Here is a 15,336-nt window from a genome sequence, read left to right as displayed (position 1 = left end):
AATAAAGTACTATTGCTGCAGTAAAAAGATTCAGCAGCTGTGTTCATTGGCTAAGCCCGACCCTTTTCCGAATTTTTATCCCTTCTCTTTTTGTTTCTTGCCACTTGATCGCCACTCTACGCTTTTCTAAACCATGGGCAAATCACGAGCACGCTACAATGAAAAGGGCAGAGCATCGTCTCGCAAGCCGAACCAAAAACCACATCCACGTGCGAGAGCGGGAGGTCTCGATTGGGACGATGTCGACAATCAGCAGCCTACAACCACGATCGATCCGTCGTCGGCCACCGAGTAAGTTGTTGTACGAACATTATCTCGGGTGACAGGTGATAGTGACACGCTGTATTAGACAAGATCCCAATGCGTTGATTATGATGCCCAAAAAGTCGACAGAAGCAGATACTACCAATGATACGCCCAAACCAAAGGTACACACACACATACAAGCATAAGCTTTCAAATGACTTTTTACTAATGCATTGATATGGATAGGGGCCCAAGATGACCAAAAAGAAGAGGGAGAGAATGGAGCGTTATATTGTATGTGGAATGGGAAAGGGAACTCGTATCACAGGGACTGACTGAGATTCATGCAGCAAAAAAAATTGAAAAAAGACACCATGGTCAAGCTTATGGATCAGCTATCGTAAGTCAATCCACCAACAACAATGAACAACCCATTGATTGATTTGTGTGTGCAGTGAATCAAAATGGTCATCGGATCTCTTGCGATCATCCAAAACCATCGGTCGACCCAAGCAGAGTGCACGTGAGCAATTACGACAAGCGTTCTTGGAGCAAAAGGCGGGTGTCAATATCACAGATACAAGCAATGCACGTCTATTAGTGGAAAGAGAGATTGATGAGGAAGAAGAGAACAACAACAACCAGCCATCAGCCATCGCTTCATCATCATCATCCTCCTCCTCCAACAACAACAAGGCAGCAAAACCTCAACAACCCCAATCTACACCTGTTGTGGGTAGCGCTTTGAAACAAACGGATGGAACACCAGCGATGCCATTGACAAAGCGGAAACGTAAAAAGAAACAGGTGAGAAAATAGGATAATGAGTCGAGGGAACAAGGAATTGAGGGCTCATATCATTCATTGTTCTAGTCAACCATCCCTGAATCAGCAAAGAAACGATTTAAACAACGCATGGGCATGGAATCCGACGCATCCTTTGACAGCTCTGATTCAGAATATGATAGCGACAGCAATGACGATGAAGCAAAGCCTAGAGAATCCGTTGCCAAGTTATTGGAAGAGGAAAACATTGATGAAAAGCCAACAGCTTTGGAAGAGGTGGTGGAGGCATCCAAGAACATCGCCAAACCCGAATTGCGCAAAGAAGAAGAGGATGAGATCAAAAAGAAGCTTTTGGAGGAGAACAAGGGTGGTGATTTGAATGATGATGTGGCTAGAGTAAGTACACAAATAATCAATGAGGGTCATGTACTCATATCGCATTAGCCTTTCTATGTGCCAGTGAACCGATTGGAGAGTGTACAAGAGGCACGATCCAACTTGCCCGTGTGTGGTGAAGAACAACGCATCATGGAAGCCATTCGCAACAACACTGTCGTCATCATTTGTGGTGAAACGGGTTCTGGTAAAACGACTCAGGTCCCTCAATTCTTGTATGAAGCTGGATGGTCCCATCCTGATAGTGGTAAGTCATTTTTGGGATGATGATGTGATATGAAAAGCTAATCACTTGCCCGCACAGACAATCCTGGTTTGATTGGTGTTACTCAACCTCGTCGTGTGGCCGCTGTCAGTATGGCAAAGCGTGTTGGACATGAGCTCAATTTGTCGAATCAAGAAGTGTCTTATCAAATCCGTTATGATGCTACGACCTCTTCAAAGACCCGTATCAAGTTCATGACTGATGGTGTGCTTTTGAGAGAATTGTCACAAGATCTTCTCCTTACAAAGTACTCGGTGCTTATCATTGATGAAGCTCATGAACGCAACCTCAATACGGATATCCTTATTGGTGTGGTCAGCAGAGTCCTTAAATTGAGAGCCGAGCTTAGTCGTGAGGATCGTGAGAAAATCAAGGTATGAGAGGATGATTGGAAAATGTATAGATAGGACATGCCATTAACCTTTCAATATATAGCCTTTGCGTGTTGTGATCATGTCGGCTACTTTGCGCGTGACCGATTTTACAGAGAACAAGACCTTGTTTGCAAAACCACCACCTGTCATCAACGTCGACGCTCGTCAGTTTCCAGTATCGATTCATTTCAACAAGCGCACACCCGACGATTATGTTGGTGAAGCATTCAAAAAGGTCTCCAAGATCCATGATCGATTACCAGCGGGTGGTATTCTTGTGTTCCTTACCGGTCAAAATGAAATCACACATCTTTGCAAGTTGCTGCGGAAAAAATACCCATCTCTTCCTGCCACAGCAAGCAAAAAGAAGAAACGCCAAGAGGAAAAAGACAACAAAGTGGAGTCTGAGACACAAGATCTTCCCAATGGTCAAGGTAGGATAATCATGGATTTGTATCAGTATATAACAAAGATATTGACATATGTTTATATCATCTAGCCGACGTGGAAGTAGAGGATGTCGAACTAGGAGACAACGATGTGGTCGAGGAGGACTTTGATTTGGAATCGGATGATGACGAAGATGATGAAAGCGACTTTGAAGCAGGATTCGATGATGAAGAATTGGGAAGCGTTCGGGATGGTACGTTGTCGTCACACATGCATTGCACCATGATACTCACATCTACTTGTTTAGCACCATTACATGTGTTGCCTTTGTATTCCATGTTGCCGACTGAAGCACAACTTCGAGTATTCCAACCACCACCTGAAGGCACTCGTTTGTGTGTCATTGCCACCAACGTAGCTGAGACATCGATTACTATTCCTGGCATTCGTTATGTTGTGGATTGTGGTAAAGTAAAGGAGGTACGTATCTTATCAGCTTGGCTGTTTGGAAATTTCTCATATTCACACGATGATAATAGCGCAAATATGATGTCGAATCAGGCATTCAATCCTTTGACGTGGACTGGACATCAAAAGCATCAGCGGATCAGGTATGAATGAGCACCCCTACAATTTTCTTGGTCCACTTACATTGTTGCTGTAGCGCGCTGGTCGTGCTGGTAGAACACAAGCTGGTCATTGCTATCGATTATTCTCTTCAGCCGTATTTGATCACGAATTCTCTCGCTTCTCATTACCCGAGATCCAGCGTATGCCTCTTGAAGGTATGTAATTGTTGTTTGGTATACAAGCAAAGAGAAGGTACTCATGCAATCCACTGTATAGGTGTTGTGCTCAATATGAAATCCATGAATATCGATCAAGTGGTCAACTTTCCATTCCCTACACCCCCACCAAGAGAGAGCTTATACAAAGCAGAAAAGGTAAGTTGAAATCTTTTGGACGTGGTATACATACATACTCATTGGGTGGTGTATCTAGTTATTGGAGTACCTCGGTGGTATCGATAAACGCACCAAGCACATTACCGATTATGGTGATGCCATGGCACTTTTCCCTATCGCTCCTCGATTGGCAAAGATGTAAGTTGATAAAAGTGATCGTAGGGTCAGTGTCTAACAGGGGGTGGTATTTTCAGGTTGATTATCGGTCAGCAGCATGAATGTCTTCCATACGTGGTGATTATGGTGTCAGCGTTATCGGTCGGCAATCCATTTGATACCGAAGATGCCCAAAAGCGCAACCATGCCATGGTAAGTTTCGTGTCGTTTTTCATTTATCCATATCCTAACATGGATCTATATAGACCTTTGTATCAGAAAAGAGTGACATTCTCACGCTGGTAACGGCCGTTGGTGCTTACGAGTATGCTGGAGGTACCGATGAATTTTGCAGGGAGCATGGATTGCGACAAAAGGTAAGGATGATTGCAAGATGTTATGTAATAGAACTTGATGTTGATACAATGAATGATAGGCCATGACAGAAATCCGACAACTTCGTCGACAGCTTACCAATATCGTTGCAGCCAATTTCCCGGGTGTTGATATTTGCGTTGATCCCAAGCTCAAACCACCTTCTCCCAAGCAATTGACAATTTTGAGACAAATCCTTACTGCCGGCTACATTGATTGTATTGCGGTGCGTGCTGATGTATTGGAAGCAGGTGGAGGTCAAGGTGCTCGTCATAAAAACGCTAGCGGTGTTGCTTACAAGCTCATGTGGAGCGATGCTGATGCATACATCCATCCAACCTCTGTGCTTTACGTTCAAGAACCTCCTGTGATGGTCACCTATACGGAATTGACAGAGACTCCCAGGAATACATGGCTCAAGGGTGTTTCGGCTGTTGAGACGAAATGGTTATCCAACCTTGGCAAGACGCTTTGTACTTATGGTCGTCCCTTGAATTATCCATTACCAAAGTAAGTATCTTTTGTTATTGATTATGGGATCATTTAGTCAACCAACTATGTAATGTATAGATTCGTGGATGGCAAACAAGATCGACGTATTGTGCATGTGGTGCCCAACTTTGGACCCAAGGATTGGCCGTTACCGGCTATTGAAGCAGAGCAACATCGTGTAGGCACGCGCTGGGTGATGACCAGTAATCAATAAACTCTTAGATGTATAGATTCTTTCATTGTCATATAAATCTTTGGCTAATGTCACATTGTGGATACGTTGATGCATTTAACACAATTGAAAATGGGGGGTGGGAGGGGCGTGTGGGTAAATTTGTGAAACCGCTAGATTACCATACTTGTAGAGCAGCCTTGTGTTCCGATCTCCTTCTCCTTTATCAACAATCCACATGGCGCCAAAGAGCTGTGAGTGATCAACAACAATCATCGTGTATCCCCTCGTATCCATGAGAACGACACTACGAATGAATGGATGAACGCATATCAACAATGGATGAATGGATGGATACACGAGAGAGACACTTTTTTCTTCGACATTGGCAACATGAGAATGAATCAACTAACGACCCCATTCGCATTAGCTCCCAAGGCTAAAGCCCTCGCTGCCAAGAAGGCTGCTCTCAAGGGTGTTCAAAGCAAGTCTGTTCGTAAGGTTCGCACCTCGACTCACTTCCACTTGCCCAAGACTTTGCGTTTGGCCCGTAAGCCCAAGTATGCCCGCAAGTCCGTTCCCCACCTTCCTCGCATGGACCAGTACCGTGTTATCCAATATCCCTTGAACACCGAGACTGCTATGAAGAAGCTCGAGGAAACCAACACTCTTACTTTCCTTGTCGATGTCAAGGCCAACAAGAACCAGATCAAGGATGCTGTCAAGCGTCTCTATGATGTTCAAGCTCTTCAAGTCAACACTCTCATCCGCCCCGATGGCAAGAAGAAGGCTTTCGTTCGTCTTACTGCCGATGCTGATGCTTTGGATGTTGCCAACAAGGTATGTGTATATATTATAATATGCATGAATGGATCATTTTGTGTACTCATCATTATGCGGCATGTTTCCTTTTCCGATGATATAGATTGGTCTTATCTAAGCCCGCTCAACAATAAAATGCATGTGGTTCTACTCTCATCTTTGAAGTCATTGTGATTGTATGTGAAATGAAAATGATATTATATTACAGTAGTCAAAAAGCAAGGCTTTATTACACAAGCTATGAGTTATATGCACGTAATGCGATATGGGATTTAGCGAGACTTGAAGTCTATGGAATTGATTAGATACCATCATCACATTCACTCGTTTTGAAATAAATACTTACAATCCAAAAGGACGTTCATGGCTTCAGATTCTTCACCAAAGTCGGTGACAGCAACGCAGGAGCAGCCAACAACCTTGCGGGCGTTACCTTCACGGTCAATCTTGCATTGACCAACCCACTCACCGAGCTTCTTGGGATCAGAGACCTTGATCAAGTTGATGTTGTGCTCAGCGCAAAGAGCTTCGACAAGCTTGACGTATTCGCCTTCAGTGCAAGATTCGTTCAAAACAGCCAAGTGAGCTTGACGTCTGTCGAGAGCCTTGACAGCCTGCTTAAGACCACGGGCAAGACCATCATGAACAAGAGCACGACGCAAAACTTCTTGAAGAGCATCCTCAACGCTCATTTGGCCTTGAGTGGCTTCAGCGGCAACCTCGACCTCTTGGGTCTCCATGACGATATCTTCCTCGGCAGACATGCTAATTTTTTTATCCATTAAATTAGTTTATGTACTGCCTCCAACATCAGTCAATCCTTGATAATCCAATCCATCCATCCATCATCCTCATCCATCCGTTGTGTGGTGGCGGCTGGTAAAAGGTTGATTGGACTGATTGATAATCATCGGGATCGAGTGTCGAACATACATGTTGATTTAGTGGGTCGTGTGGATGGGTAAAGAAAAAGAGAAGGAATCCAAATGGATATGAGGTTGCGGTAGGCTTTTGGATTGTGATACATTGCTGAGGTAGAAAATGTGCGGCTCGGACATGCCCTGGGTCTGATCCCGAAATCTTTGTGCCTTGGATGAACATGAGATCTCAAAACCATCATAGGATCAATGGCATGGTCAGCATGATGATAATGACGTTTTGATCCAACAATGATCCAAATCAACAATGGTAATAATACAGCGTGTTTGGGGTTAAGACGTATATGCCAATTCGTTATGCGTGGACATTCAATCACTCTCCAAGGATCTTTATGAAGCAACCCACCACCATTTCACACCAAGCACTTCATCACTCTCTCCTCTTGTGATCACGAAGATGCCATCATTCATATAAGCACAACATTCCACTGATTGCTTACATCCACCAAAGGCCTTTGGTAAGTATCATGGATAGCCATCTTGTAACCCCGTGAAATTGGGTATGATCATTGTAATCATTAGCCTTTCTTTGTTGTGGTTGTCATTGTATTGTTTGGCTACTGTAAGAAGGTAAAAGACTGATCCTCTTCCATATAACGCTGAATGAACCACACTCATGCATGCCACAACACCACCACAGCCTCCATAATGATATGCCATTTTCTTCTCATATGAATCAAGCCGCTCGATCTTTATTTTGCAAGTATGCTGAAAAAAGGGAGAACTGAAGCTGACTTCTTGGAGCGAGTCGGTGGTTCATGCATTGTAACCTCTCTTCTCTTTATTACAAGTTCCCAGCTCATTCCTTTCCCTACTACAACCAACTCAATGTTCGCAAGGCAACCGACATTTGCAACAGCTTTCACCTTGATCTCTATTACAACAAAGCCTCTTGAATATCGCTCTCTTCTCACTGGACAACGATCCCCTCCATGAACGTGTACAACCTTTGCATGCCATTCACCCCGTTGTCCTTGTCTTCGACACCAAATCAGCTACCCACATTCTCATGTGACCGAGACATAGCTGTTTATGGAGCAGCTCCTTCGACACAGTGTTCTGATTGCCTTGACAGCAACGCGACTTAATTGGTGTTCTCTGCACTGACAACAATGCCCACTTTCATCCGCATAAAGCAAGGCTATCGTCATCAACGTTATCATCACGCATCTCTTCCCTTTGTGGCATCTATGTGATCTATCAATGTCTTTTTGTAAGTGTCAACGATAGCCGTTATGCGATTGTATATGGCAGGCATTGACCTTTGTAATCATCTTTGCAGTTCTTCAGGGATGTCCTGATGATGACGGCTGACTTTATTCCATCACGGGTCCACATGTATGTATCGTTTTGGTCCTATGTGTTTTGCTTTTGATTTGTATGTTTACATGTCTTCGAGTAGTGTACTTGTTTCTTGATGGCACGAATACCTCAGTCAAGAGAGTTGAAATAAGCATGTCCAGTAATGTTGATGCTGTAAGGTACTTTGATGATGACCAGGGCAATGAACACGTGCAATAGAACTGATTGTGTGATCGAGATAGTGGTGAAAAATCAAGCAAAGAGTAGCCTTGGGAGCGTACAAGATGAAGGAACCAAGGTGGGTATGCTTTTTTCAGCACAGCGATTTGCGTTGGGAGACGATTGAAAGAGAGAACATGGAAGGATTGCACTTTTCAGCATGACAGTATACGGCGCTTGCAACAGCACACGCTTCGATCATACAAGCATTTCAAGGAGCCAGCCAATCGTGGATAAGACAAGCATCATGTTGATTGGCGTTATTCGAAGGCTATCCAACGATGTTCCCACCACACCAGTTGTATCGGCGAAACCAGAAACACCTCACTCAATAGGATCATCGCCTCCCCCTTTCATTTGCTATACCAAAAGGTAGGTCAACTATAGGGTCGACTACCAGTCAATATTAATGTCCATGAACATCCTTTATCGATAGGATGAGAAGAGGGGAACCAAATGGTAGCTGCAGCCAACGACATGGTTTTAGAAGTGGTCATTCTTTAATGGATCTATAAAAATGCATATGTACGCGTTCGTTCATTGGATATTGTAACTACGTGTGGAAGCAGGAGATGAGTGTGCGGGTGACAAACAAAAATGTGATGCATGATATTGGCATTAGCTGTGATTCCCTTGCAAACCACTGAAGAGGAAGAGGTGTTGTTCTCAGTAACCGGGAAGGACAAAGCAGGGGCAAACAAAAGTCATCTGACATCATTGAATGAACCTATGAGCCTTTGCAACCCCGAATGACTTCATGGCATCCTCAAACGGGACATTCACTTTGACGACAAAGTTGGCACAATGATCCATCTATTAAGGGTTAACGAGGTATAATGCAATCTCTTTCAATTCATTGTTCACAACACGAGCGTTTGGAGAGCTCCAAGAACCTGACGACATTTACCAGCAGTGACGTATGGCGCTGCTCCTGTACCCAAAAACAAAAGAAAGATGTCATTGAGGAGCACTTGCTATGTGTGACAAACAATGCGATGCAACAAAGGGGTCAGTATGCCTTTTATGCGATGCAAGCGAGGGGAAAAGGTGTGGTGATGGATGATGAACAAGGAAAAGGTCTAAAACGCTATCCCATATTAACCCGAAAACAATGGTGCAGGTAAATGGAATCCCAGCTCAGCACCCTGATCACATATATACAAAGCATGATTGGGGGATGCTTCACTTTATCATAGCGATGGATGGTGATGTGGGAAATTTATGTCAAGAGGAGGAGACGCTTTGTGAATTTGGGCAGCACCAATCATCAAGCTGCCCGTATTTTTCAATGCAAGCGGGGCTATTGTTGAAGCGAGACAAAAACAGCAACCACCATTCATTTTTCTACACACATGCAGTTGTTGCATAATCCAGCAGACACAAATGACGAATGGCTCGCAGGCATGTGAAGAGTGAGCTATATGGTTTGTTTATAGTTGTACAAAGTACACCTGCACCTGTCTGATAAAAATAGAGTAGAGAGGGTTGGTGCCTTGACGCAATTCTATCGGCTGTATTGTCGGTAGCACGCCTAAAATGGAAAAACTCGGGCAACGTGGAAAAAGCAAAGACACCAGCCAAGACTTTTTCCACACACAGAGGCTCCCGGTCAAGAAACAATGCCAAGGTGACACAAATGGGTGCAGTGTGGCTCACCACATATAAAAACCATCATCTCCCCAACCATGTCATGCTTTTTTCATCTACATTGACTACCTTTACAATGACACGCTGGTTTCCACGCCCTTGGAAGACATACTCTGAAACACGCAAAGGCGATAACAACAACAACAACAACAAAAAGAAACGCCATCATCGTTCCCTCTCTGATATCATCCACAACGCCCAATACGTCCATCACTACCGTATCGATGGTGAAATTGGCTATGGTGCCAACGCTGTAGTGCATTCAGCCATGGATAAGATCAACAAAACACCTGTGGTACGTTTTATCACTCAGCTGTCAAACGAATGTGATCGATGAATGATTGTCTAATCCCATGTGAAAATGTGTTTTCATTATCAGGCGATCAAGGAATTGAGCAAATCACGCTTACGTCGAATGCAGTACAACGATTTGATGCGCTTTGCCGGACCACGTGCACGAGCCGGTGCCCTCACTTCAACCGCTTCATCCAGCCAAGACAATCTTGTCCTACAAAACAAACGCCGAAGGATCATGGAAGATTCTACTCCGCCCATTGATGAAGTTGACATCCTCAAATCAATCAACCATAACAACATTATTCGTCTTCTTGACGTTGTCGATGATGCCGACAGCGATTCAGTGTTCCTTGGTAAGCCATTTTCATTCCCCTATAATAGCTTACGCATGATTGGCTGATGCATATTATCAATCAGTTATGGAGCTGGCCAAAAGAGGTCCCGTGATGCAACTTGATACCAAGCATACAGCAGATCCATTGCCTGAAGCAAAATGTCGTGATTACTTTGCTCAGCTAGTGGATGCAGTCGATTATTGTAAGTAGTCCTAAGCGGTGTTTGGCTGCATAAATTCAGCTCACTGATCTCTCAAATTGCTTTTTCTTTAGTACACTCGCAAGGTATCGTCCATCGAGGTATGTTGTCAACGTCTTGTAACCATGACCACGATACTCATCCATCTATGTAGACATCAAACCCGAGAACCTATTGTTATCAGACAATGACAAGCTCAAGCTTGCCGACTTTGGAAGCGCTAAAAGAGTTGACCAAAAAGGGGTTGTTGCTGTATCCACTCGATCCATTTCTGGAGGCACACCCGCTTTCATGGCTCCTGAATTGTTGTCCAGAGGTATGTCTCTCATTCATTCCACTAAAGTGAAATGGTCGCTGACAGGGGTATCATTCTATTTAGGACGTTCACCAAAGCCTTTGAATCCTATTCCTCCAACAGCTGCCGATATTTGGGCCATGGGCGTAACCTTGTACTGCTTTTGTTATGGTCGCCTACCCTTTGCAAGGGAGAGCTTGGTTGATTTATATGAGGACATCAGATACACAAGGTAAGTTGATACCTGCACCAAGTGATTTAGGGATAAGAACTAACATGAGGGCATCCATTAGCATTAGCACCAAACATCCTTCCAATGCCGATGATGACCTAATCGACCTTTTGAACGGCATGCTTTGCAAAGACCCTTGCAAGCGCATAACTATGAATGAGATCAAGGTATGAGCAATGCAACAAGATTACAATACCACGTGAGAGCAATGATATTAATATCAGCATCGATTTTTAAGATCCATCCTTGGATGCTGAAGAACACTTAGCCAGCCTGGATACCTATTTCGACCCACCACCAATTGCTTATTGCCATGGATACCGTTACATCGATGCTACCAAGCACAAAATTTCCATGGCAACCACCATCGGAGCAAAAGCTCTGATAACCAATATCGGCCATTGCTCATTACCATTATACGCAGCTGCCAAGGACAGCACAGACAAGCTTTTTTGTTCTGCTGGTGCGCCATTCACACTCGTCACTTCTACAATACCATCTTCTACTATAGTTTTCGTATTATGTCTTTCCTTTTCCCCCATCCATTATGCAACTTGATTATTGTATGCCGACATTGCCCACCCCCTTCTTGTGGATTTCTACCTTTCAATTATGCCGTTTTATAAAGAATAAGCCATGTTCTCATCACTTTACACGTATTGGTATATATACTTTGCTTTACGTTGTCATCTTTCCTTGGGTACAGAGGCAGGTATTGGCAATAGCATTGCGTACGACAGGTTGTGGTTGTAGTAGTTGACTGCATTTGACACCAACCTTACCTCGCTTATTTGTATTGTGTCCCGGGTTCTGGATCCGCATTACCAAAATTGTTATAAATGACCCTTTTATTATCACTCGTATGATTGCATGTGAAGAGACAAAGAGTCCCAATCGTCTTCCGTGATGGTTTGAAGTATGTTACATACGATTAAGCCCAATGAGGGGGTTGCAAGTGGTTTCATTGTAATGCCAAACATAGCGTGATTACCACGCGACAATACAGGGGTGGATAATGGGATTGTTGGTGGTGGAGATCAGAAAGCAGTTGCGGGATAACATATACTTTCGTGTAACAAGTAGATCCATCCGATGGTTGTGTTGCATCATTGCGTTGTGCAAAATGTCACACAAGAAAGCTAAAGGATTTCGACTATGCCTTTTCACTTTCTGCACCCATTTACATACTGCATTCTTCTTTCCCTTCCCTTTCTCTCTTTGACCAACCCTCCTTCCTTCCCATTCATTTAACAAATGGCTCCTCCAAAGCGATCCCATTACTTTGCCCTACTCTTTGCGCTCTTTGCACTAGTGCTTTTGATCTTTGCAAATCTCGGCATAACCAACACCAGCTCGTTTCTACCTAAAATTTTCATTGTGGAAGCCAGCCAAACGAAAACGAATCAATCCATACGATACGGCTTTTATCGTTCATGTATCTTCAAAGGCGATAGCGACCAACCTGATACCTGCAACGACTCCAACCTCTTGTATACCTTCGGTAAGTGGTGTTGTGTTTAGCAATAATCGTTGCGCCTACATGAGGTGTTGGTTGCTAATATATAATGTATGCGTGGGATCCGATTTATAGACATTGACCAGCTTGCTGAAATTAACAATATAAATCTTGATTCAAGCGATGTCATCAAGCAGGCTGTACAACAATACAGCCAAGGTGCCCTCAATGCACAAAAAGCGACCGTCCTTGTTCTACCTTCAGCTATTCTTGCATTCGTCGGCATGATCAGTACGTGTTCATCACCATTGTCTTTATCCATGATTCACTAAGCCATTTAAATAGTTGCAATGATGATGCGACGTATGCGTAAAAACAACATGCTTCCTACATTGGGTGCATTATCCGGTCTCTTGGGTGCCGTGTGTAGTGGAATGGCAATCGGATTTGCCGTAGTCCTCTATCGCTCTGCATTCGAGGAGATAGGATCAAAAGTGGATGGATTAACATACCATTGGGGTCCTGCCGTATACATTGTGGGAGCTGCTTGTGGATGTCAAGTGATCACTTTTATTTGGTTTATTGCTAGCTGCTTTGCCCGTTTGCGTATTGGAAAGGAGCATGATCATACGTACGAGTATTATGAGCGTCATTCCTTTTCATCCGTTAGCATGCATCAGCATCGCTATTAAGCATTACATGTCGGCAGTGCTTGCCATGCTATTGCGCTTGGATCCATATCCTTTGTTACCCTATGGTATCATCTTCCCCAATCTCGATGTTGTTTATATCCTCACACCCTTCCAATCCATTATACAACGAAACGATTTCCTCCCTTTGCATATATTTTACACTCATTTTCATTGTTTACTACCACCAATTAACGGCACCAAATGTAGATGCCAGATCATTATTAAAACTTACCATATTTGTGCTGTGCACAACATTATCGAGGTACATTTCGAGGTGTTTGAAAATGAAAGCAGCATCATGGCGTATAGGCTTGGGGCTATTCCTTTTCAAGACGCAATCTTGCAGTAGGCTTGTGCTACTCCTGTCACCATTCTTTGGATTCCATACGTAGCCTTGCTTCAGCCGTGTTGTCAACGCAATGTTCCCGATGCATAATGCCTGCCATGGTAGGCCTTACACACTCAAATGAGCCTCTCTGCAATGGCAATCCACATAATGTACATAGGGAATCAAAGATTTATTACGTCGAATACAGAGAGAATTTATCAATATAAGTATACAGAAGATGTAGTGATAGCAAAATATTGAAAGAGAAGCACCAGTGCTTTAGATTTGGATACGATCGTCGTCGGAGGGGCAGTAGATCTGGTTGTTGTGGTATTAGTATTATGGGTATACAGCATGCTAGAGGCAGCTTACCTTTGTATCAGGATCAAAATTGTATACACCACCACGTTGGTCTTGGGGCTTGAAAAGATTGTTCCAGAAGATCTGTGACAAAGAATGGTTAATGCAAAATCCTCGTTTTTTATCAGCCGATATTACCTTGGCCACCAATTCGTGAGTCTTTTCGGCGGGATGGAAGCAATCAAGGTTGCTAAAGGTTGAAGAAGTAAAGAAGCAGTGAACAACGGTTACCCGAAAAAAGGTTGTAGAAGCATGGATCATTCTTTTTTCTTTACCTGAGAGCGTCAACAGGGAATCCAGCAATGTTAATGTCGGCAGGTTGGAAGGTGACTGCAAAGGTATCGGTTTGTTGGCCCTTGTACTTTTCATAGATGGCAACCAATTGTTCATTGTAACCTGTTATTACGAGCGTGAGCAACTCAAATTTCATATAAGCCATGACATGTGACACCTACTAGCAGCAATGTTATCCATGTTTTTAATCTTGTCGTCACTTTCAAGGAAGCAAGGGCATTCAACACGATTGGTGAGAGCGTTTGGTTGATCAAGCAATGGGCGACAATAGTCTTGGCCATATGTCAGGTTGTATACTTGGGAGACGTTGAAGACACCACCAAGGTCAACAATAGTGCGAGGGATCTCATCCTTGATACGGCCAATAACCTTGTCAACGTAAGAGCCATAGTTTTCAGGTTGAACATCATTGACCCATGGGCCAAGGCATGATGCACATTGATCATTGCTGCCAATTTGGATGGTAATCAACTTCCAGTCATTGTCAAAGTCGATGTTCTCCATGGACTTCATTTCTATTACAGCAATGGATGGCATCATTAGTATACCTGTAAACGATCAGCATGCAGTCATTACGTACGTTTCACTATATAATCAAGCTCAGTGTCAAGGTTGACAGCAATGGCACCACTCAATGCGCCATTGAGCACATCCTTCTTGGGGAAACCTGTACACCACAAATAAAAAGGAACATGCAATAGCTTGGTCAATCAATGGGTTTGATGTTGTCGAGAATCATTATAGACATACGATAATCTAAGCAGAGAATATCTTGGCAAATCTCAGCAATGTGTTCACCCTTGGATGGGCCTTGGATCTTGGGGCTATAATGTTGCATAAAGTTGGCCACGGTAAAAGCTCCTTCATCGCCTCCAATGGCCCAGCTCTTGCCACGGGATTCCATGACAGCGCTAATGTTAAGAATACCAGTGCCATCAGGATCGATACCAGCGATACCAAAGCCTGCCATGATACTATAAAGCAAATGGATGTGTCAACATTGTATAATGGGATTGCTAACGTGTGTGTATACCTATCACCCATGGCACCAATGACCTTGATATCATCGGGACGTAAATCCTTTACGCTGGTAGCATTCGTTTTACGAGGGGATAGTGCAGGGCAATCACCAATAGAGGAGGCGGTCAAAGCTGAGACTGCGTGCACAGCAGCAGCAATAGTAGCAGCAATAGACCAACGCATGTTGTTGAATCAATGAAAGGGTAAAGTTATATGCGGGGTAGTAAAAGGATCCTAATGCTTAAATCAACAACGATTGAATCTGACGAGGACTTTATATACGATCAACGATGGTTGAGCTGTATTCGTCTTAGCTCGATTTCGATGCTGGGCTGTGATGATG

The 15,336-nt window shown here is 43.6% G+C and overlaps 6 protein-coding genes across 6 annotated transcripts; 4 read left to right on the top strand and 2 right to left on the bottom strand.

Moving 5' to 3' along the window:
* Positions 1 to 133: 133 nt before the first annotated feature.
* Positions 134 to 4,599, top strand: O0I10_001593 (uncharacterized protein; the record flags this gene model as incomplete). The annotated part of the gene is made up of 19 exons (XM_058481687.1): positions 134 to 291; positions 350 to 428; positions 493 to 540; positions 597 to 646; positions 702 to 1,053; positions 1,120 to 1,428; positions 1,477 to 1,675; positions 1,733 to 2,067; positions 2,129 to 2,501; positions 2,567 to 2,710; positions 2,765 to 2,937; positions 2,997 to 3,068; positions 3,122 to 3,242; positions 3,304 to 3,401; positions 3,460 to 3,560; positions 3,617 to 3,731; positions 3,785 to 3,895; positions 3,955 to 4,403; positions 4,464 to 4,599. The coding sequence occupies 19 exons, from the start codon at positions 134 to 136 to the stop codon at positions 4,597 to 4,599; spliced, it is 3,423 nt and encodes a 1,140-aa protein (XP_058347544.1).
* A 196-nt stretch (positions 4,600 to 4,795) lies between these two features.
* O0I10_001592 (uncharacterized protein) lies at positions 4,796 to 5,497 on the top strand (the record flags this gene model as incomplete). The annotated part of the gene is made up of 3 exons (XM_058481686.1): positions 4,796 to 4,811; positions 4,988 to 5,397; positions 5,483 to 5,497. The coding sequence occupies 3 exons, from the start codon at positions 4,796 to 4,798 to the stop codon at positions 5,495 to 5,497; spliced, it is 441 nt and encodes a 146-aa protein (XP_058347543.1).
* A 154-nt stretch (positions 5,498 to 5,651) lies between these two features.
* Positions 5,652 to 6,143, bottom strand: O0I10_001591 (uncharacterized protein; the record flags this gene model as incomplete). The annotated part of the gene is made up of 2 exons (XM_058481685.1): positions 5,652 to 5,668; positions 5,726 to 6,143. 2 exons carry the CDS (start codon positions 6,141 to 6,143, stop codon positions 5,652 to 5,654), a joined length of 435 nt encoding a protein of 144 aa, XP_058347542.1.
* A 3,418-nt stretch (positions 6,144 to 9,561) lies between these two features.
* Positions 9,562 to 11,111, top strand: O0I10_001590 (uncharacterized protein; the record flags this gene model as incomplete). Its single annotated transcript, XM_058481684.1, has 8 exons — positions 9,562 to 9,780; positions 9,865 to 10,135; positions 10,200 to 10,319; positions 10,391 to 10,417; positions 10,471 to 10,632; positions 10,696 to 10,843; positions 10,905 to 11,010; positions 11,082 to 11,111. 8 exons carry the CDS (start codon positions 9,562 to 9,564, stop codon positions 11,109 to 11,111), a joined length of 1,083 nt encoding a protein of 360 aa, XP_058347541.1.
* Positions 11,112 to 12,097: 986 nt separating this feature from the next.
* Positions 12,098 to 12,991, top strand: O0I10_001589 (uncharacterized protein; the record flags this gene model as incomplete). The annotated part of the gene is made up of 3 exons (XM_058481683.1): positions 12,098 to 12,344; positions 12,435 to 12,590; positions 12,645 to 12,991. 3 exons carry the CDS (start codon positions 12,098 to 12,100, stop codon positions 12,989 to 12,991), a joined length of 750 nt encoding a protein of 249 aa, XP_058347540.1.
* A 607-nt stretch (positions 12,992 to 13,598) lies between these two features.
* On the bottom strand, positions 13,599 to 15,176 carry O0I10_001588 (uncharacterized protein; the record flags this gene model as incomplete). The annotated part of the gene is made up of 8 exons (XM_058481682.1): positions 13,599 to 13,637; positions 13,692 to 13,763; positions 13,818 to 13,869; positions 13,955 to 14,075; positions 14,135 to 14,488; positions 14,554 to 14,640; positions 14,724 to 14,947; positions 15,007 to 15,176. The coding sequence occupies 8 exons, from the start codon at positions 15,174 to 15,176 to the stop codon at positions 13,599 to 13,601; spliced, it is 1,119 nt and encodes a 372-aa protein (XP_058347539.1).
* Between the last annotated feature and the right edge of the window lie 160 nt (positions 15,177 to 15,336).

This window comes from Lichtheimia ornata (assembly GCF_029851405.1).
Source record: "Lichtheimia ornata isolate CBS 291.66 chromosome Unknown scaffold00004, whole genome shotgun sequence".
NCBI classification, from domain to species: Eukaryota; Fungi; Mucoromycota; class Mucoromycetes; order Mucorales; family Lichtheimiaceae; genus Lichtheimia; species Lichtheimia ornata.
This window is presented reverse-complemented; position numbering and strand designations above follow the sequence as displayed.